This window comes from Sciurus vulgaris (assembly GCF_902686455.1).
Source record: "Sciurus vulgaris genome assembly, chromosome: 3".
Lineage (NCBI taxonomy): Eukaryota > Metazoa > Chordata > Mammalia > Rodentia > Sciuridae > Sciurus > Sciurus vulgaris.
This window is the reverse complement of record NC_136463.1, coordinates 171077758-171099367: the sequence shown is the minus strand read 5'-3', so window position 1 is coordinate 171099367 and position 21610 is coordinate 171077758. Positions and strand designations below refer to the sequence as shown.

Here is a 21610-nt window from a genome sequence, read left to right as displayed (position 1 = left end):
GGCGGGGGTGGAGAGGGAAGGACCCAGAGCCTGGCCCCGCAGCCCAGCCCTCTCCCAGCCCTTCCTCAGGGAGATGACCCCAGGCACAGAGTGGCCTCTGCAGTTCCCTGAAGGCAAAGAGATGATTGAAGGTCTGGGCTGTAGGCAGGGACCAAAGGAAGCAGGGAAGGGGGCTGAGTAAGGCAGGTCACAGGTCAGGACTGCTAAACCCGGTCATTTCCCAGGGCTCTCAAGGGCGGAGGAGCCTGAAGGGGTTGGGTTGGGACACCTCAGCACAGCTCCTGTGCAGCTTCCTCAGTCCCCACCTATGGAGTTATGAAAAGCTAGGCTGTCCCCGATACTGGTGCTGATAACAAGGCCCCAGCACCCTGCCGCCTGCCATCCAAGCCTGCTGCCAGGACCCCCTCCTCCCTCCCACCCATACCCTGCCCCCCCCCCCATTCTTTTTGGGTAATTAGATTCCTCTCAATTAGCAGATTACGATCATTACCAGCTCATCTGGCAACTAAGCTCTGCACCCACAGCTGGGGAAAGGGGGGCACGGAGAGGGGCACATGGGGGTCATGGGCAAACATGAGATGGTGCGAGAGCAGGGCTGAGACCTGCCAAAGGGCAGTACCAGGCTGGCAGGAAGTGGCCAGAGCTCCTCCCAGAACAGGACACCTCTCCCTGCACTTCCAGAGAGAACATGATTGGCTCAGGCCTGCTCTGCCTGCCCTGCCTGCCAGGGGAGTAGGAGACAGAGACACTAAGCCTCAGGCGGGGGCAAACCTCCCTACATCTCACCAAAAGCCAGGCTGGGAGCAGATGGGGCTGGCAAAGCAGAAAAACAGGCCAGGGCCCGGCTCTGCAGGAGCTGAGGAGAGCGGGCTGCTGGGTGATCGGCCTCCAGGCCTGTGGATCCCAGCTCTTATGCCTAGCTGAAATCCTTCACCCTTCCCCTGAATCCTACATGTGGAGCCTAAGCCAGGCCCAGTGAGAAGCAGGAAGGTGAGCCAGCAGGGGCAAAGGTGGGGGCCAGCAGACAGGGGAGGCTGGAGGCCCTTCCTCCAGAGCAGAACCAGAGGCTGAGGCAGTGGGAGGGGGAGATTTACCAGGGCTCCAGATTCATTATTCATGAGCCCGCAGCAACGACTCCAATTTAAATGCTAATGTGGGGGGGCCTGACTCAGCTGCCCACCTTCTGCCCCCACCCCCAGCCCAGGCACAAGTGGAGTCTACGCAGGCTCCAAGGTTCACTGGGGTTTATTTGGGAGTGGAGAGGGAGACCCAGCCACCCACACTGCCCCAGCAGGTGAAGATCCTGCCAGGCTTCATCTGGTCCTTTCTGGATAGGGACTGGCCAGGCAGGCAGCAGCCTCCAGGGGAGCAGGAAGGAGCTGGGGCCCTTCTACAGCCCTGTCAGAGGTTAGAGGATGATCTCGTTGGTGAAACTGCGGCTCAATTCCTTGTGTGGCAGAACAATCGAGTTCAGGATGAGCACCTCGGCAGGGATCCGGACACGGCAGCCTGCAGCAGGGTTGAGGGCACCAGGGGGAGGTCATGGGAGAAGAGAAAGGGGCAGGGAGCTGGGGGCTCAAGGCTATCTGGGAGGGATCCCTCCCTGCACATCTGTGTGGTCCTGGCCCAATGCCCCCAGAAACTCACACAGGGCCTGGCGCCCAGCAGGCACTTGGTAAATGTTTGCTAAAGGAGGCACACTTGCATGCGCGCGCGCGCGCACACACACAGGAAGGAATATTCCCACACACCTATGGCATCATCTGTGGTGCTTCTGGAAGCCCCAGGCCCCAGTAAGTCATACCCAGGATGGTGATAGCAGGCAGCAGCTTGCCATCTTTGAAGAGGCTCTCGCTGTCCATGCGGGCTCGGGGGTCGTTGGGATTGGGGTCATTGGGGGTCCCCTCCACACGAGCCCAGCGACCGACAGTGCTCCCCCAGCCCACGATACTGTGCAGAACACACGTGTGCTCCTGCCAAACAGGATGGTGCGAGGTGAGCAGGCTGGGAGGCAGGAACTGGAGGGTGTGAGAGGGAGAGCCCAGTGGCTCACCCTTCTCTGCTTTGGGGGGATACCTGAGTCCACCCCTCAGTCTCCTGGGCACCACACACTGCTGTAGGACCTGGTGCCTACCTGCAACGTGGCTCCATGGAGGACAATGCTCTCTCGGAGCCGCACGCCTTCACCCACAGTCACCCCCTTCCCGATGGAGACGTTGGGGCCGAGCTGTGGAAAGCACATAGCATGGGTCCTGAGAGAACCTACAGGGGCCCACATCCAATCCCATCCTAGAACAGAGGTGGAAGCAATCTGCTCAAGGACACACTATGGGATCGGCGGGAGACAGGCACCCTGCCCCCTAACCCAAACCCACAGCTACCTTCCTCTCTCTGGGGCTGGCCCACCACTCACCACAGCTGACGGGGCCACTTTAGCAGTGGGGTGGATGTAAACGTTTCCTAGAAGCAGAAGAGAGGACCTGGGGGCGAATACCCCAAACCTTATCTGGATGGGAAGGGGCAGGTATTGAGACTCACCTCTGGACCTGAGGTCAGGAGTGGAGGCAACAGGGGACAGGGAGGGGCAAAGGGTAACAACTGGGGCTGGGTGGGTACCTCGGATTCTTGGACCCCCTGGTGTATGCTTGGCCAGTCGTTCTGGGTGAGTGATCTGGTATCGGCCCAAATAGAGGCGGGAGGCATAGAGGGCTGAGCTAGAGGCCACAGAGGGGAGGAGCTCAGGGGCCTGCAGGGACACCACCCCAAAGTCTCAAAACCACCCCTTTCTCTCGTTCCCAGCCTCCAGATCTGAGGCCCAGACACCCTACCCGGCATACCCTGCGGACTTGATCTGACTCCAGATACCATCAGTGAGGTGCACATAGATCTGGCCCTGTCCTGCCAGGGCTGAGAACACATCCTGCTCCAAGCGGATGGTCCCTGCCCCAGGCCAAGAGCCTGGAGAGTCCTCCCTGGCAGAGAAAGGATGCTGACATCAGTTCCCCAGCTGAGCCTAGAGGTGGGCCAATGTGTCTTTCCCGGAAGAAAATGGAGGGACTCCCATCACCTTTCCAAGCCCCTCTCCAGGTCCGATGGGGTCCTCTGCAAAGCGTGCTCATGTTCAGGCAGCTGTCTCACCTGCCCTAGACTGGCTGCTCTTGCAGAGGAGCCCCTGGCATAGACCCGCTTCCTCTCTCTACCCCACGTCTAGAAGGAATTCCCCCGATTTTCACATCCTCCTCCCCACTCACCCCTCCTTTTACCCTCCCCTCACAGGATGGACTGAAACACAGGCAGACTCACCCCAGAGCAAGGCAGCTGGTGAGGGCAGAGACAGTCACAGAGAGAGAGGGAGAAAGAGATGGTAGATGCCAGCTCAGAGACAGAGAGGCCAGGAGAGATGGAGAGAAGCAGAGACACAGTGCGGTGAGAAAAAGCTATGAGCAAAATGATGTGAGATGGGAGGTAGCAGTAAAGACGGGGACCCTAGAAGGAAACAGCTTTTAGGCAAGGAGGGGTAGGTACCCTGGGATTGGTAGGCAGGGCTCTGGGATACTGCATTCCAAGGAGAGCCAGCCTGAGAATATACATGCACGTGTGTGTGCTTGTATTTGTGTGTCTGCACTGGAGCATACGTGGGCCTGAGTGTGTTGCCATTTGCCCTGAAAGGTGTCTCTGGGACACTCAGCGCTTGAGAGAAATGGACCAGAAGGGGAGTGGGTAGGTGGTGACAGAAGAGGAAGTAGGATGGATAAGGAAGAGGGACAGAATGAGGTTAGAAGGGGAGGGACTCGGAGGGAGGTTTGGCTGGAGGTGACATGTGGGAAGGGAGAAGCGAGGAAGAGGGCGAGCAGGATGAGATGGAGCCTGAGAGCCTGGCATGTGCCAGAGGTCTGTGACTCGGGTACTTGGGGTTACAGGGCGATGGGGCCTCACAGTTGCCCATCCTGCTGATTACGCTGGAAGACGTCCCGAAGAGGCTTCAGGGCTTCCGGGGAAAAGAGATAGATGCCACAGTTGATGATGTCACTGATAAATGTGCTGGGTTTCTCCACATAGTGCAGGACCTAAGGACAGTGAGGGCGGGGTCCAGTAGTGGAGAGGATTGCTGCCCAGCATGATCCCTAAGGCCCTCTCATCTGCAGGCCCTCCTCCCTGCTGCCAGGGTGGATTTGCTAACATGCAGCATGCATCCTGCTCCCACCTGGCTTTACACCCGAGATGACTGTCCTTCACCTTCACCTTCAAGATAAATTTGAACTCCAGGCCTTTCCCTGCTCCACCCTCCCCGCCTCCTAGAGCTTTAGGACCACAGCTCCATGCCATTGTATGTCTGCCCTGGGATGCTCTTCATCTCTTCCTCTGGAAAAAACACCTTCAGAAATGCAGTTGACATTGTCAGTCCCTCCATGAGTCCTCTCCTGCCAGTCCTGGAGTTAGTTATTCAGGCCTCACCCCAACCACAACTCTCTGGTGGCACTGTGCTTTCTCCACAGATTGACCTGGACTGTCTTTCCCACTGGACTGAGGGCTCCTGAGAGGCAGGGACTGTGCCTTTTGGTTCTGTTTCTCTCACACCTGGCTGGTGCCTGGCACAAAACTAGGTGACATGCTATAGTGTATGTTCATATGCATGTTTCACATTAAAACATGTTCAAGGGCTGGGGCTGGGGCTCCGTGGTAGAGCGCTAGACTGGGTTTGACTCTCAGCATGACATATAAATAAGTAAAATATAGGTCCATTGACAACTAAGAAAATACTAAAAAATAATAATAACACGGTCAAATAAAAGGGGTATGTGAAAGTGAAGCTCAGGGGCAGAGACATTCATAAACAGGGCTCTTTGCCTGGCTGACTACCTCTCACCTCCTTAGAGGTGGAGCCACCACACTGTTCCCTGCCTCTGCCTTTGCACACACCATTCCCTCTGCCTGCAATGCCTTCCTGTGTCTTCCTTCATCTGCACAAATCGAACTCAGCTCACGCCTTGCTTCTTCCAGGCAGCCCTCCTCAGCTCCCACCCAGGTAAGACTCAGAGTAGGGACCCTTTTTGTGCTCCACAGCACCTCATACAAACATTGATTTCAGCATGGCACCCATGGTAAGTAACTGTCACCCCTTCTCCCTAGCCAGCCTCTCTGAAAGGGATACAAGATGATTAGTCAGGGGACTGCCCATTGTTTGGAAAGATTGGGGCCTGCCTCACAGTGATCTAGCATCCTCTAGAGTCAGGAGTAGACACCACCCAGCCCCTTCTCTGCTCTTACCTCATGCGTCTGTGGATTCTCAACGATGCAGCCATAGTTGAGGGACTGCGTTCTGTTAGCCTGGAAGACAAACATATCCCAGACAGTGACCTGCTGCTCCAGGGGGGCCAGGGCTGTTTTCTTATTCTTTCTTTCCTTCACCTAAAGCCCTGGCACGCAGCTCCACCACTGACAGGCCTTCAGCAGGGTAAGAGCTGACAAGCTGCCCTCCCCCTCCCTGCTTCTGAGCAGCCAAAAGGCCCAGGGTCACCCGTGATACCTTCATTACTGCTGGGACAGTACACCTCCCTCCCAACACATTCCCATTTCAACTGCTGGGACTGCCCCTGCCTCCCCAACATCCTCTGGCCCTACCAGCTCCCTCACCGTGGTGCCAAGGAGTAAGAAAGGGTGGCGCTCGCATCTGTGAGCATCCAACATAGCACTCAAGGGGAAGTCAGAGCAGACGTCAGCGTTGAGCACGAAGAATGCTTCAGGGCCTCCAGCCAGGATCTGGTCCCGAAAATGGTAGAGACCACCCCCTGTGCCCAAGGGGGCAAATTCCTGAAGGTACCTATTCCCAGGGACCCCAAAGCCAGTTCAGTGATATCTGAGAAGACATATACCATGACCCAGGAAAGCTAATCTCCCCGCCACTCCTAGCTCCTGGGAGTACTCCTCCCCACAAAGAAACTCCATATATGTAGGGATTCAGAGATGCCCAAATAATCCTTCTATTCTTAGGTGTGATGGTGAACTCTGGCAAATACCAACTCAACCCACTCTCCAAGCTCAGCAACCCAGAGTACCCCTTCTGAATGTACAAACACCTGACTGGAAGATTGAATTCCTGTTGGGCAACTTCTAGGAACTGGGTAAGGGCCTCATCAGGCTGGTAGAAGCCAATGAGCAGAATCTCCTGCATCCCAGGGACCTGAGGACAAGGCAAGAGGTGGGAGGGAGAACAGCTGAGAGGAGGGACTGCTGGGAAAACCCCTGCTGGGTGCTAGCCCAGAAGTCCAGAGACCACAGTTTCAGCTTCAGCTGGAGGTCTCTGGGCAATCACTTTACCACTCTTTTCTGTCTTCTCCTCTGTACGAGGAAGTTAGAGGAAGTCTCAGTTCAGATCTCTCACTCCCACACACACCTGAACTGGACTCATTCTTGGAAGATTTTGCCTGTCAAGCTAATGCAAAGGATAATCCATTCACCACCACCCCCTTTTTATTATCTGTTAGTCTAAACTTGACATCAGCATGAGTTAAGGGTACTATTTATCAAAGATCAGCATTGAACTAGGCACTTTACAGCTTTGGTACCCCACAACAGTCTAATCTCTACTTTACAGATAAGGAAACTGTTAAGATCAGAGAGGGTATAAAGCTTGCTTGCTCCAGGTCAGGTCTTACAGCAGAGACTAGATTTCAACCAAAACCTTGCCTGTATCAATACTAAAATAAAGAAATGAGCTCTGTGGTGAGCAAGGTGATAAATTCTGTGCTTTGTCATCATTAAGGGACCCTATGCTATGTCTTTAAATTGTCTGTAAGATCCCTGTCTGATCTCACACTCCAAACTTTAAAAATAGGTGTGAAATCTGAGCAGAAGAGGCCAGATGAGAGACTAGAGTAGGAGAACACAGGGCAGCTACACTGTATAACTTGAGGGGACACCTTTCACATTCTTCCCTGGTGGGAAAAAATTATGGTTGGGAAAGGGGAAAATACAGCCCAAGGGAGATCAGCAGGCAGTGTGGTGGGAAAGGGGAGCTTATGTGGTTACCTGAGCACAGGCCTCAATATGGTGCTGGATCATAGGGACCCCAGCCACAGGAAACAATGGTTTGGGCACCTCAAAAGACAAAGGCCTGAACCGAGTTCCTGGGAGAGCAGAGAGAACATTTCAGCCTCCTGCCCCGCTCTGTCCCACCCACCAACCACTCCAGCCCAACCCCCTCCCCACAAGCCCCTGTCTCCTCACCCTTTTGAGGGCCTCCAATCAGGATCACAGCTTTCAGCATGATGGTGAGTGCTACCTAAATCTCAAACCCCAACAGACAAATCAGGTCCCTTTCTCACACCCCAAGTAAACCCAAAACAAAATAGCAACACTAAGTTCCCTCCCAGGATGTAAACTCAAAGTTCAGCTTAGTCCCTTCCTGGACACATCTCACAAATGCCGCCTAGATTCCAGGTGGCCTTGAAACTTCACAGTGATTCCTCACAAATTCTGAAATCCACACCTCACAATTTGATCTCTAAAAGATTTCCCTTTGGCTATGAGCAAATTATTCAAACTCAGAAACTCATCAGATCTCCTTCTCAGACCCCAAACTTTAAAAAACTGAAAACTCCATCCCAATGATTCTCAAATTGTTGTATGCTCATTTCAGATGTTCAGCCCTAAGTCCCAACAGCGCACCGTGAATATTCAGTCACAAACCCTGAGTGGGACTGATATTTAACTTCAATCCTAAGCATGAACCCCAAGTACTGATCCAACACTGACCTACATTTGATGAACCCCCAATACTAGCAAAAAACCCCTATATGCTGAACATGAATCCTAAAACTAACCTCTATATGCTGAAACCCAAATCAAAAGACAAGTTTTCTTGGCATCACAAACACTGAACCTACTAGCCCCCAGAGTCCCAATATAGACGACTGGTGCTGAATCTCTGGATTTGGAGGACTGACTGCTGACCCTCTGAACTCCACAACCGACTATGTTCAATAAACCTAGCTTCTCGTAGCTAGGGGTTGTGAGACCAACATAGGCGCCGACCGCGGAGAGCCCGCCGGGACCTCCGAGCCGGCGCTCGGCCTAGTCCCCTGTCCCAACCCTTCGCGCCACCCCTCCACCAGCTCCCTTTACCACTAGCTCCCTTTATTTCAGCTCTGTCGCCCGCTACTGCTTGCTCCTTCCGTGCACGTGTCTTCTCGCAACTCGCGAGAACTCCTTCCCAGGGCCTGCCGGGAATTGTAGTTCTGTAGATCCCTCCCCTTTCTAACTTTGTGGGATGGAAGGACAGCGGCGGTAGAAATCGGGGGCGTAGCCAAGGGATCGAGGGGCGGCCTAAATGAGCAGGAGGGGACATGAGAAGCAGAGGCTGGAACCTAAGATTGGGACCCGAGCTATCCCAGAATGGACCCAGGGACTGCGGCCAAAGTGGAGAACTAGGTCACACGGGAAGTGGGACTGGAGACCACCGAAGGTGCCACCTGTCTTGGATGGGGCGGGACCAGACTGCAAGCAGCCACGAGAGGGTGGGGCTTGAGCCAAGCCAAAGAAGGGAGGGCGGAGTCACAGCTCCACTGCGGGTCCGGCTGGGAAGTCCTACGGTGAGAGAAATTCTATTTCGGGTTTACTTTCGGTAAAATGAGGCATGGACTAAGCACTCTCCAAACTTCCGTTTGACTCCAATATTTTGTGACCTTGACCTGTAGGTCTGGAATAAGTGTGAAGGCGGGGACAGAGGAAGGGAATGGCGACACTGAAGAACAGAATAGACACGGAGGGTCAGAGAGCAGTTTTATTAAGCAGGAAGAGGAGGGCTGTCGATCCCCACCCACCCCTAGGCTTGGAGCCAGGGCGAAAGGTCTGAGGGTCCCTTTCAGGCCACGTCCACGCGAGCGAAGCTCTGGTCCATGCCCAGGCTGTTCTCCACGTACACTTCGTACTTGCCGCTGTCTTGAGGCGTGGCCCGGCGAATGGTCAGAGTCGTGGTAGTGGTACCGATCTCGAAGAACACCCTGGGGAAGGAGTGGAGAGGGGAGGACGGAGCTGCGGGTCAGTTTACAGGAGCACTGGGTCCGGCTAATTAGTCAACTCTGTTCTTTGCCTCCCAGTTCCTCGCCCTCATCCCTCTCCCGCCCAGTTTCTGGGCACAGTTCCGCCCAGATTTCAGCCCCAGCCTTGTCCGCAGGTCCTAGCCCTTGCCTGTCGTCCTCCTCGATGTCCTCCCCGTCCTTGGTCCAACCCACGTCCGGCGGAGGCTCTCCCATGATCTCCGCGGTCAGCGTTACCGTGGTGCCTTTGCGCGCTTTAGTGTTGCCGGGTCCCTTTTGAACCTTAGCGGGGACTAGAGGAAGGGAGGGGAACGCGACCCCGTGAGGGACCTGGAGGTGAGCTGGAACCGTAGCATCACCTCTCAGCTAATCCCAGCTCTAAATACGAGGCACTTTTTTTTTTTTAAACAAGATGTATTTACACTCGCAGTGACATAGAACAAATCGTTAGTCTCTGGTTTCATCTTCTTAGCTGTTAAACGGAACTTATCCCTGAACCTCCTACTCCAAAGGGGCTGAAGAGAGATCAAAAGAGATACAGCAGGTGGAAATGCAGGAATGTTCACATATATCCTGGTGCCTTAGAGACAGCTCTGAGTGGTGTAAGTTGCCCAGGTTCTGGAGCCAGAAAACCCGCTCTGACCTTGTCTCTCCCTCTGCCTTGCCCTGTGACCTTGGGGCCTTAGAGTCCTGTGATCAAAGCTCACAACTGACTTCTTAGCCTGGGTGGGGCCGGATCCGGGTAGGGAAAGATGTCCCCTGCCAGCGCGGTGATGCGAACCAGACTGATGAACTCGCCAGAGCCCTATCCAGATTCTGCTAGGCCCAGCAACTAATGCACGGGGCTGGACCTGGCTGCAGGCACCCGCGGGGTGGAGCTGTTTGAGCCCTGCTTGGCGATGGGGTCGCGTACCTTCCACAAGGATGCGCGCCGAGTCCGAGCACTGGCCGAAAGGGTTGGTTACGTTGATACTATACTGGCCCAGATCTGCCAGTTCGCCGTCGCGCACCACCAGTGCCACAACGTCAGGGTCCTCGAACACGTAGCGGTACTTGGGCCCATCGCGCAGCTCCTTGCCGTCCTTGCTCCAGCGGATGAACGGGTCGGGGAAAGCCGAAATGCGGCAAGTCAACTTGGCCGCGCTGCCCTCAATCAGCACCACGTCCTTCAGTGGCTCCAGCACCCGCGGCGGCCCCTTCTCGCGCAACTCCTTCCTGGACCTACCCGCGGGCAGCGTCAGGACCCAGAGCTACCAGGACGTGGCTCCCACCCTGCTCCAGCCCAGTCCTCCCTCCAACTGTCTTCTGCCCACCCCCTTGACCCACCAGACCCATGAACAGGGAAATGAGAGTAGGTAGGAAGGGATGGGTCCCAGAACTGTTACGCGGATAAAATGATCCCCTTTTGCCAGTCATCTGGCTACATCTCAGTAAGCACTCTTCCTTAAACCCAGTGACCCTGGTGACGTCCTCAAGAACACACCCCACCCTCCCAATTCAGGAAGTTCCAGGGATACCCTTCCCCTGTGGCCACCTCACCTGTGGCCCCGGTAGGAGGCCTGGATTCGAATGGCAGCGCTCTGAACCTGCGGGTCGTTAATATCCAGGGTACATCCTGGAGGTGGGGCTGCTGGTTTTTTGGCAGGAGCTACTTTGGACATCTGGTGAGTGGACAACAAACGTGGGGTCCGGACTGAGTCAGAAGCTCTTCAGCCCTTTTCCTGCCTGATCTAAACATCCTGGGGAACGGGAATGTCTGAGGCTTCTCTGAGGAGTGCACTCACCCTGGAGGGGTTGACTTCGGGACTTCAGGCAACTGGCTGATTGCAGGTGGCCCAGAGCCCTTCCGATGGCACAGTAAGGGTGCAGGCAGGTAATCAGCCCCAGGCCCTGGTTTTATACATTGCTCTCTTCCTTGCCTTGTTTGGGGTGATTACCTCAAGCCCCCCGGGACCCCAGCCCCCGCCCCTTGACCCAAGCAGGCTCCTTATATAGCCTGAGGATGCCTGGGATGCTGGCTCAGCTGCTGGTACAGGCCCAGGAGGGGAAACTTGAGCGGCTCTGGGGTACACTATACGTCAGCGCCTGAACAGCTGGACAGCTGGATGCTGCCCCATCCCTCCCAGGACTGGGGTATCCATCCCACTCCCTAGAGGACCAGACATGGTCCCTAGCCAGAAAGAGACTCAGCTCACTGCTGGAGCATTTTACACTCAGTTGAGCTTGTAGGTAGTCACACATGTGCTTCCAGGGAAGGTAGATTAAGGGGGTGCAAGTGTTTGTGTGGGTATCCCAGAATGAAGCCAGAATAGACTCGGACTTCGTGGTTCATACACCAGTCATGATAGAGCTAAATGACTGTCAAGACCAATTGTGAAAGGCCTTACACCAACCCTTACCCCAGGAGTCTGCAGTAGTCATTTCTGCACTGTGCCCCCTGGTGGTAAACTGAGGTAAACTCGGAGGGAACAGGAATGATTTTTGAGAACAGCCTCTCCCATAACATTGCCATCCCTAATCACTCCCCTGGATGTGACAAGGTAGGGTTTGGCTGATCTGTGCTGTCCCTGGAGATTAGCACTACTACTGAGTCCCCAACCCTAGGTCTGCCACATCCTTTTGGGGCATAAACTAGTGTATAGTTTCACCGGACCATTTGGGTAAAGGGGTTCACTTAAACTCCTCAGGGGCATACCTAGAGTTCAGTCTGCCAGTCCAAGTCCCCAGGTAGGAGCACTGCTTCTGTTAATTGTTAACTATCTAACCAGGTGTGGAACATTGTCCCTTTCTTTTTTTAAAAAATTTTATTTTTGCAGTGCTGGGGATTGAACCCAGGGCTTCACACATGCTAGGCAAGTGCTCTACCACTGAACTACACATCCAGCCCACACTGTCACCTTTTGATCAGAACAATTTTGACACAGCTCTACTGACATAAATTACCTTTGCTTCTCCGGGTTTGGAATAAACAGTTCACATGCCATTTCCAATGGAGATGGGAATGGGAAAGGAACTCCAGATCAGAAGGGGGGCGGAAAAGAAATTTTACCATTTATCAAGATATGAGTTCGGGCACCTCATTTTTATACAAAACATTTGCAGTATGTAAGAGATTGGAGATTCTCACAGGCAAACTGTATATCTTTGTTGCTAAAATGACAGGTAGGCAAGATGTCTCTCTCATCCTTTCCAAATGGCTTTAACATCCAGTTAGTTTATGATGATGGGGCTTGTCTCTTCCCTGTGGTCCTGGGAAGCCACAGAAGCTGGGCTGGGCTGGGCAAAGGGCAATTGAAACGAGCCAAGGAGCCCTTGAACTCAATAGCATGACAGTGCCAGCTCTCTCTGCTCATGGTTGGAGGCTTTGCTCCTTTTACTTTGCCAAGAACTGAGTTTTCAAGATGTGGGGGAACCATCTTGTAGGCACGAGGCAGCCTGGCTTCATTCTCTCTCACTCATTCCAAGGCAGGGCAACCCTGTTCTAGGATCCAGTAACCATTCTGTGGCATTGCAGGTGAGTGGCCAGAGTCAGGATGCCATAGCAGACAGCCTGACTTGTCACGAGGACTAGAAGGTCCAGGCTGATGTGTCAAGCACTCACAGCTACTCCATGAATTCTGATCTGCGTGCCAACCCTGGGAGCCTGAGCCTGAGGGAGTCGCACAGCCTCCTCTTGTCAGTCTTCGGGATGAAACCCCACTACCCCAGGGGACAGGACTGGAGTGGGCTAGTTCATTCCAGAGCCCAGCATTCCTCGAGTTATGATGAGGAAACAATGAGCAGAGGTGGGGTTACCAGAATCTAGTTAGAGTTTATTGGTGGGGTGTTCGCCAGCTTTCTAGAAACCATTGGTTGTGAAGACTGCAGTTTCCCCTCCCTCTAGGAATAAGGAGGGGTAAGGAACCTTGAGGATCAGGGGACAGGGTAGGTGGTCCCAAGGTATGAGCCAATACACCCTTGAATGTATCTTCAGTGGTCCAGAGAAGGCCAAATGCCCCTGCTGAGGATTCAGTCCCCACCAACCAGCCCTCCCCAAGAGACCACACATAGGTCCTGCTGCTTGCTGTTTTTATTTTCCTTGTGACAGACAGACAGAGAGCTGCACAGACAGCTGGATGGCTGGGGGAATGGTCAGGACAACATGGGCAATAGGGATTGGATGGAAGGGAAAACTTCATAAAAGTCAATAAATAAATAAATATGAATAGGAAAGGCAAAGGCCATGGAGGGACAGTGGGGACATCCTTGGGCCAGCATAGAGTGCCCAGAGCCACATCCACTGGGACAGGAGGACAGCTTGCATGGCCACTTGCCTGGAGCTCTCAGCATTTTTCTTCTGTGCTTCTGGGGATGCCACTGCTTGACCCATCTCTCCCCTCCTCCCCTGAGCTTGCTGTCCTCTCCTCCCATCTTAATGCCTTCTCTCACACTCTGGCTCAGGCTCTCTGGTACTGTCTCTGTGTCCTGTCCCTGCCTCACTGACACTCCCAGCCCATGTCCCTGACACCTGGGCCCCTTCCTCTTCCTCCTCTCCAGCTGCTCACCCTCCTGGGTTCTCCCTGAGATGCAACATGTCTCCCACCCCCAGAACCTTCTAGAATCTCCCTGCCTATCCTCAGTGTCTTCCTCTTCACTTCCTCAATCCCTTCTTGTCCCTCTTCCTGTTCCTATCCCTGCCCAATGGGTCTCCTGCTCTGGCTCTGGCTGGGGGTGGCATCAGGCCGAAGCCCTGGAGCCTCTATCCCTGCAGGTCCATGAGGTAATAGCCCGGCCAGATGTTGCTGCTGGTGGTATCCGAAGCCCTGGGCCCACCCGGTTCAGCATGGGCCCTGGAATGTCCCTCGACATTGTTGGGAACCCCGAGTTGAAGCCCACGGCCGGGCTGTGGTCCATGCTGCTAGGGGCTGCCAGGATAGGAGCGGAGCAGCACCTTGTGGTTGGTGGCAGCCTCAGCCCTGCGGCGCCGCTGCTCTCCCAGGAACTCCTTGAGCCGATTGGTGGTAAAGGTGAGCGTCTGGCGGCGCAGCTTCATCAGATAGGCATCCTGTAGCCATGGGTGGGCCAGGCAGTCCTGCAGGGAGGGCCGGCTCCTGCCAGGCCAAGCCAGGGACAGTGAGCCAGAAGTGATGATTCCTCGTGCCTGAGGGCTCTATCTTCCCCCAGATCCACATTCCAATCCTGAATCCACCACCATGTGTGTGATATTGGGCAATTCTAGGGCTCAGTTTCCCAGTCTCTGGAATGTGATTGGTGATTCTGCACCTTTAAATGGGCTGTTATGAGCTTTAAATGAGGATAATGTAACCACCCCGAAGTAGAAGCAGGAATATATTGTTAAGGCAGTGGAGAAGTTGTGGGGGTCTTTGGCCAGGTGGGTCCAGGGCAGTCCACAGCAGGGGCAAGTAAGGCTGAGGGGGTTGGCAGGTAAGGGGGCCCACTCACCAGGGATGTACTGAGAGGACCTTTCGCAAGAAGAGGGTGGCACTCTGGGATGTGTTGGGGTACAGCTGGAAGGCATCAAAACGGCCCCCCACAATCCGAGCCTCTGTTTCGTGGGGGTCTGGCTCATAGAATGGGGAGTGTCCACTGAGCCTATTGTAGAAGACAAGTTGAAATAGCCCTAAATCTGCCACTCACTGGTTTTCCATCTGAGTGGACTAAGGGTCAACTCCTAGGCCTGGGGGACATTTATGTGGGGATGCTGGGGTCATAGTACTAAAGTGCACCTGGGTATGTTCCAGGGAGGCAGGGCAGAAGGAGAAGGTCTAGGCAGAAAGAGGGCAAAAGGGGCTGAAGCAGGGCCAGGGGAACTCACATGATGTAGGTGAGCACACCTGCTCCCCAGATGTCCGTGGCAGAGCCAATGGGTTCTCCCTTCACCATCTCAGGAGCTAGAGAAGACAGAGGCCAAGCTGACCCAGCTTCCCAATGGCAGGGGAGCAGGGATAGGCAGGGAGGTTCCTGGGGGTTTGAGGAGTGGGACAATGCTCAGGTCAACAGACTATGGGTACAATCATAATGCCTTAGAGACCAGCAGATAGTACAGAAGTCGAGGCAGCTCCCAGGAGAGATATAGGCCATCTGAGGAATTAGCCTGGGCACTGAATGATGGAGGTCCCTGGAACTCCAGAGGAGCTGAGAAGCAGGGCCATTTAACTCCCCTGGATCCGCTCCGAGGTAGGACTTCCATTCACAAAGTCAGTGAGCAACACCAAGATTAAAAGCCTTTGAAACCAACCTGGTTGGCTCTAATCCCAGGCCTGCCCCTTAGCTATGGGACTCTGGGTGATTTACTAAACCCATCTGACTCTCCATTGTCTGGTCTGTAAAGTGGGGCTTGTAGTAAAGCTCTAAGGAAAAGAGATGATAAACATCAAACATTTAGGAGGTAGCTAAAGGACAGCCGGTGTTCCTTATTTATATAAAATAATAATTGATTCTTCTATCTTTCCAGTCTTAGCAAATCTTGCCTTTACCATTTATAACTGATTGGACAAATACTTAACTTCAGCGTGTTTCCTCATCTAAATATTTCGACAAACTCCAGGGCTATTGTAAAGATCCACTTTAAAAATCCATGTAGAGAATTTAGTTCATTGCTTGCATACAGTAAGCGCACAATCAATGGTACATATGTATGTGAAGTGGGGTGAGCCCTGGAGGCTACACCTTTGACAGTACCCTACAACCCCCATCACCCCTGCCCCTGGCTGGCAGCTGGTCTCCTTACCCATGAACTCCAGCGTGCCTGTGCGGTGTCCAAGGGGTCGCAGGGCCTGGGGGTTGTAGGGTTGGGCACTGCCAAAGTCCACAATCTTGAGGGTATTGTCAGGGGCCAGCAGCAGGTTGTCCGGCTTAATGTCTAGGTGTAGCACATGGCGGCCGTGGAGATAGTCCAGGCCTTGTAGCAGCTGTACCACATAGGTAGCCACGTCATCTTCAGAATACCGGAACCTGGGGTGGCAGAGGCCAAGCAGATGATCTCCCAGTCCAGCCTCCCCAACTCTTGCCCCCTGCTGCCCCAGAAGGTCTGGCTACCTGTCACTGAGCCCACAGAGGAGCTCCCGGTTGCCGCAGCTCTCAGCAATGAGTACAAGGTACCGAGGGGTGATGTAGGCCTCGTGCAGGGACATGAGCCGTTCATGGTGCAGCGTCCGCAGCACTTCGTATTCCTGCAGGACTTGCCGTTTGCCCTCGGCTGCGTATGGCACAATCTTGGCCACAAATGTCCGGCCTGTGGCATTCTCCCGGCATGCTCGCACAACACCAAAGCGGCCCCTGTGTGTGTAGGGGGACACCAGTTTCAGGGGGCACACTCCCACTGTGAGGGCTAAGAGGGGAAGCAGGGACCCTGGGGACACGAATGCAGTGGTTCCACCGTGGGCTCTAGACTTCAGTTCTGGGAACATCCCACCTCTAGCACACCTGGCTCTCTACCCTAGACAGGTCCCATAAGCTCTCCAACCTCAGCTTCCCTCAGGCCTGTTGGATAGGTGACGACTGTAGGGCAGTGCCTCCCTCTAGAGTTGTGAGGATCGACAGCACGTGGCTATCATGCTCAGGACAGTGCCTGGCACCTCTGAACTCAAACTTAATTTTGTGTTTTGCAGTGCTGGGAATTAAACCTGGGGCCTCGCACATGCTGGGCAAGTGCTCCACCACTGAGCCACATCCCCAGCCCTGAACTCCACAGTTCTAAGGAACTTCCCCCAAGGCTGGCCAGGACAGTCTGCTCTGCTCTCCCAGGCCCTGTGTTCCCCACATCCCACCCTCTCCCACCTCTGCCCCCTCCCCTTCCCTGCTTGCCTGGCTTTCTCTTCCAGGAAGGTGTAGGGTTTCTGAGGGAGGCCCTGTCGCAGAGTAGTGCCCTCTGGGGTGGGGGACCTGGGGGAGCCACCCCCAGAGGAGCTGGCCACCTCTTTGCCTGGGCTAAGACTCTGCCCAGTCACCTTGGTGCGCTCAGGAGGGGGCTCGGGGGCTGGGGGCTCAGGGGCTGGGGGTGCAGACACAAAGGAAGTCACCATATACAGGGGAGTGGAGGAAGACACTGGCTTAACCCCTTGAGGGGTGGAGGCTGGACTCCCAGTCACAGTGTCAGGAACAAAAGACTTGGGCTCACTTGGGGTGACATGGGCACTGGGTAGGGTGGGCTCTGGTTGCTGAGTGGCCTGCAGGCCCCTGTGCTTTCGTGGGGGGGTTTGGGGTGGTGGACCCACAGCTTTTAGTGATGACCAGGCCTCGCTGGGGTGTGTGAGAGGGGATGAGGGGTTGAGAGAGGCTGACTGGGAGGCTGGGGGAACTAGGGTCAGAGTCAGTGAGGTAGGAGAGTCAGGAGGCTGGGTTCTGGCTGGCCCTGAGGTAACAGGGGTGTCTTGGTGAGCAGCAGATGACCGAGCTGAAGAATCTAAGATGAGACAAAGAAAATCATCACCATGTGTCCTGGGGGCAAAACCATGGTGCTCCAAGGAGGGGCAGACCCTGGACTCAGGCTCTCCTTCCTTCTCCTGCCCACCTGCCGCCCCCCTCCATCCACTGACCTTGAGTGCCCCGGATGAGGACCTTCTCGGAAGGATTGCTGAAGGGGCCCTGCCCAGCACGATTGGCACAGGCCACACGGAACCTCACAGTTACACCAATGGGCAGGTGTGTCACGTTGTAGTAACAATCAGGGATGCCTGAGCTCACGGGGTGCCAGGTAGACTCCCCTATGGGCAGCACAAGGGTGGGTCTAAGGCCACAGAAGGGGAGGCCCAAGCTCTCAATATAGTCTGAGAAGGACCTGGGAAGGGAACTCTGTCCAAGCAGGACACTTGCCTTCCCAGGGTCCACCTGCCATTTCCTCCCCTCACCATCCTGTCTCATCCCTCACCATCCACCCGCCGCTCCAGTGTGTATGTGCAAGGAGCCCGGCTGTCTCCTGGCTTCCACAGCACCAGCGCCGTGTCCTGATAGGTCTGGGGCACCTCGGGAGGAGCTAGTTTTCCTGGGACACCTGGTAAGAGGGAGAGAGGCCCAGTGATGCCCCAGCTAAGGGCCTATTAAGCCCTGCCCCACTGTCCCCATCACCCCCAACCCCGGGGCCCTGCCCCAGACTCACGAGCCACAGCCACAGTACAGGAGCTGGTGATGCTGCCTAGGACGTTGGTGGCTGAGCACTCATATAGCCCGGCATGTCGCTTGCCTGCCCGGGGGATGCTCAGCAGCTGTCTTCCATCTTTGCAGGACACAATGACCACCGAAGGCTCCAATCGCAGGGACTGTTTGTCTGGGGCCGGGAGGAGCAGGAGGGGCTGCTGAGACAGCATGTGGAGACCCCTCTCCCGTGCCCCTCCCTTGAACCATGCTCACTCCAAAGCCTGGCGCCTCCCATCTCCTACACTTGGGTCACTAATCTCCATACCTTTCATCCAGGAGATGCGGGGAGCAGGACAGGCAGCTGGCAGGCAGAGCAGGGTAGCTGCCTCCCCCTCCAGCAGCACCTGGTCCTTGAGTTTGATGTGGAAGACCGGGGGGAAGTCTAGAGGGAGAGCAAAGACAGCCAGTGTATGCAGGACCCTGGCCACTTACTGCTGAGGGAAGGGTGCGTGCGTGGGTGTGAGCCCCGAGTGCTGCTGGCATGGAGTGGAGTGAAAGGCTGTCTCATTCCAGCCAGACGTGGGGAGTGGAACTTCGCTCCATGCCTGAGAACTTTCTTTGGGACAAGCATCACTTTCCCTAGGCCCTCAGCATGTATAGACTATCTTTTCTTTGCAATGGTTTTTGAAGATGCTTGGGACATACCTCATATTCGTAAATCACTTAGCGTAGGGTCTGGAACTAAGTACTCTGTAAGCATTTGTCAGATAAAATGAAAGCAAATATTGAAAATATTAACAGTTAAGATTCTGCAATGCCCACTCCCTCTGGGCACCACAGGTAAGTGAGAAGGGAAGGGAAAGTAGGTAGTGACCTGAGCTGAGACTGAACATAGATTCTGCAATAAGAATGTACAGTCTCAAAAGACCTGAAGTCTTTTGACAGATCACAGATCATGAGCAGCCCCTGGAAGTGCGCCAGACTCCTAGACCTTCCACTTACTCCTTCAGGTCAACTAAGCAAGAAGAACTTTTGAAATGGCAAGAGACAATATCTTAGCCAGGCATGGAAGCACAAGCCTAAAAGATCACAAGTTTGAGGTCAGCTCAGGCAACTTAGACCCTGTCTCAAAACAAAAACTAAAAAGTGCTGGGGATGTGGCTCAGTGCTAGAGCACCCCTGGGTTCAATCCCTAGTACCCCCCACATACACATAAAAGAGTATCTACATGACCTTGGGTAGCCATTTACACTCTCTGAAACTCCATTTCTTATCTGTAAATTGAGGAAAATAATACCAAGCTCAGAGGGTTCTTGTGAGAATTAAAAGAGGCCTACCAAGTGCTAACATGTGTCTAGCATGAAATAAGTGATCACAGACATTTTGTTGTAGTATTACTATTATCTTGGTAATATGCCCAGTAAAAGAGCCAGAAGCAGAACCAGAAAAACAGGCTGTTTCAGCAAAGCAGAGAAGCTGCTTTACCATGGACTGGTGACCTTGCCCCCAATTCTCCATTTTTCTACAGCTCTGAACACATGGCTGCCCCTCTTTGTCCCCCTTCCATTGGCAGAAGGCACATCTATGAGGAAAAGCAGGCTTCAGGGCTTTTTGCTGGGGAGAGGGGGCCTGGGCATGCACTGACTTGCTTCTTGCCCCTCTGTCCTGGGGTAGGGAGGGAGGCTTTTTCCCTACCTAGAAAAGGGTCACCCTTGCCTGGGGCCAGGATCTTGCTCCAGTGTAGTTGGCCGGTGACTACTTAGTGCCATGAGAAGTTGGATTTGTGATCCCTGGAATTTCCCTTTAGAAAACTTCCAATCTGGTTCTGACCACAGGGGATTGCAGGGAGGATTTTTTTCACCAGGGCAGAGAGACCTATGGGAGCCCCAGAGGCTGCCTGTCTGAAGAACCAGGAAGGAGTATGAGTGGGGATGAGTGGGCAGGAGAGGAATACTCAGTGGGAATGGATGACCAGGACAGCAGCATGCTCTCCCCCCACTGCCTGTACCCATTGTTCCCCTCTGAGGCTGCAAAGTAACGTGAACATAGTTTCATCAATGGCTGCCTCCAGACCAAGTGGGCAGGAGGAGAGGTGAAAGGTGACCTGGGCCAGCTCTGCCAGCCCTACCACCATTCCCCCAGGGCCAGCCCTGGTTGGTGAAGTGGACATGGGACAGGCTTCTTCCTACAGGGAGAGGATGAGGTCAGGGGACACTGCTCGGCAGGAAATCAGCTGTACAAGCAAAACTGAGAGAGAGGGAGGCCCCAGGTGGGAAGGGATCAGCTGTCCCTAGTCCTCTCTGCTGGATGTTTTCCTTCCTTCCCCCTCCTTTTCCACCCTCCCCGCAACAACTGGCCTCCCTCCCTCCCCTTCACTCACTACAGGCTGGACACATTCCCCTCAAGCCTAGCTGAGGCCAGGCTAGGGCCATTCTGAGAAGTTCAACCAGGAACTGGGCAAGAATGAAGCTAGTGGCTTATAAAGATCATGTAGACTTGTTTGGTGGTCGGCTCCTGTCTTTTCTGCTGGTCTGGAACACCTAGCATCCCAAAGCCTCTGCTTGCAGTCCTTGAGTAAAGACCCTTTTCCAGGTAGGGTGACCTAGGTGGAAAAAGCCTCTCTCCCTACCCCAGGAAAGAGGAGCAAGAAGCAAGCCAGTGCATGCCCAGGCCCCCTCTCCCCAGCAAAAAGCCCTGAAGCCTGCTTTTCCTCATAGATGTGCCTTCTGCCAATGGAAGGGGGACAAAGAGGGGCAGTCATGTGTTCAGAGCTGTAGAAAAATGGAGAATTGGGGGCACAGTTCAGGCTGGGAGACAAAGTGTGTTTTGGGGTGTACACTCAAGTATACACACTTGAAGGTGGCCATGGGGGCAGGGGAGCTCAGTCAGGAGCTCAGATTCCTTCAAAACAATACCCAGGTACAGAAACTTTCTAGAGTCTTCCATGAGACAAGAGGCCAAAGAAAAGTCTGAATCCAGTGCCCTGAAACCACTCTGGGTCCTGGCTGCAGAGGGTCACACAGTCCAAATTCTGGCTGCTCCACTTACTAGCTCTGCCACTTGGAAAAACTACTTAGCATCACATCACTAAGCCTGTTTCCTCACCTGTAAAATAGGATGATGACAATAATTGTTCCTAAACAATGCTGCAGCACCGAATGAGACAGCGGTTGTAAAGTGTTTAATAGGACACTTGGCTTTGCTAATTAATGGCAGCTGTTGCTATGATTATCCTTGCTGTTTTCCTGACTCTAGGCCCCTTCCTGGCTGCCCAGACTGCCCACCTTCCACCCAGCTAGGCTGCTCCCTGGGAAAGGAGGTGCTCACCCAGCAGGCCTCTCTTACCTGACTCACTGGGCACATACTGGTGACCCAAGTCCTCTTGGACACTGGCAGAAAGATTTGGCTGTGATAAGCCCTTGTCCTTCCGCAGCCGTGAGAAGCCCCAGCGGAGCCGGCTTCGGCTTTCCCCTGGAGCTGCGCAGACCCAGACCCAA

The 21610-nt window shown here is 54.3% G+C and overlaps 3 protein-coding genes across 10 annotated transcripts in view; all 3 read right to left on the bottom strand.

The window, feature by feature from the left end:
- Positions 1 to 1227: 1227 nt before the first annotated feature.
- On the bottom strand, positions 1228 to 8112 carry GMPPA (GDP-mannose pyrophosphorylase A). Its single transcript, XM_079131279.1, has 12 exons — positions 7228 to 8112; positions 7030 to 7127; positions 6078 to 6181; positions 5635 to 5821; positions 5269 to 5328; positions 3937 to 4067; positions 2838 to 2972; positions 2617 to 2714; positions 2414 to 2460; positions 2135 to 2227; positions 1805 to 1973; positions 1228 to 1509 (listed from the first exon to the last, which is right to left on the bottom strand). Exons 1-12 carry the CDS (start codon positions 7265 to 7267, stop codon positions 1409 to 1411), a joined length of 1263 nt encoding a protein of 420 aa, XP_078987405.1. The 5' UTR covers positions 7268 to 8112; the 3' UTR covers positions 1228 to 1408.
- A 168-nt stretch (positions 8113 to 8280) lies between these two features.
- On the bottom strand, positions 8281 to 12989 carry SPEGNB (SPEG neighbor). The gene is made up of 5 exons (XM_079131285.1): positions 10823 to 12989; positions 10578 to 10699; positions 9952 to 10259; positions 9190 to 9331; positions 8281 to 9002 (listed from the first exon to the last, which is right to left on the bottom strand). The coding sequence occupies exons 2-5, from the start codon at positions 10697 to 10699 to the stop codon at positions 8864 to 8866; spliced, it is 711 nt and encodes a 236-aa protein (XP_078987411.1). The 5' UTR covers positions 10823 to 12989; the 3' UTR covers positions 8281 to 8863.
- A 103-nt stretch (positions 12990 to 13092) lies between these two features.
- The window catches only part of SPEG (striated muscle enriched protein kinase), a 57040-nt gene continuing 48522 nt past the window's right edge, over positions 13093 to 21610 (bottom strand). For all 8 annotated transcript variants that reach the window (XM_079131275.1, XM_079131267.1, XM_079131268.1 and 5 more), the window contains 11 exons: positions 21459 to 21590; positions 18439 to 18555; positions 18136 to 18303; positions 17908 to 18030; positions 17576 to 17743; positions 16845 to 17442; positions 16077 to 16316; positions 15769 to 15992; positions 14854 to 14929; positions 14481 to 14630; positions 13093 to 14128 (listed from right to left, as the gene is read on the bottom strand). In XM_079131275.1, coding sequence (XP_078987401.1) covers positions 13936 to 14128; positions 14481 to 14630; positions 14854 to 14929; positions 15769 to 15992; positions 16077 to 16316; positions 16845 to 17442; positions 17576 to 17743; positions 17908 to 18030; positions 18136 to 18303; positions 18439 to 18555; positions 21459 to 21590 — 2189 coding nt within the window. In that variant the 3' untranslated portion in view covers positions 13093 to 13935. The remainder of the gene's footprint in view (positions 14129 to 14480; positions 14631 to 14853; positions 14930 to 15768; positions 15993 to 16076; positions 16317 to 16844; positions 17443 to 17575; positions 17744 to 17907; positions 18031 to 18135; positions 18304 to 18438; positions 18556 to 21458; positions 21591 to 21610) is intronic.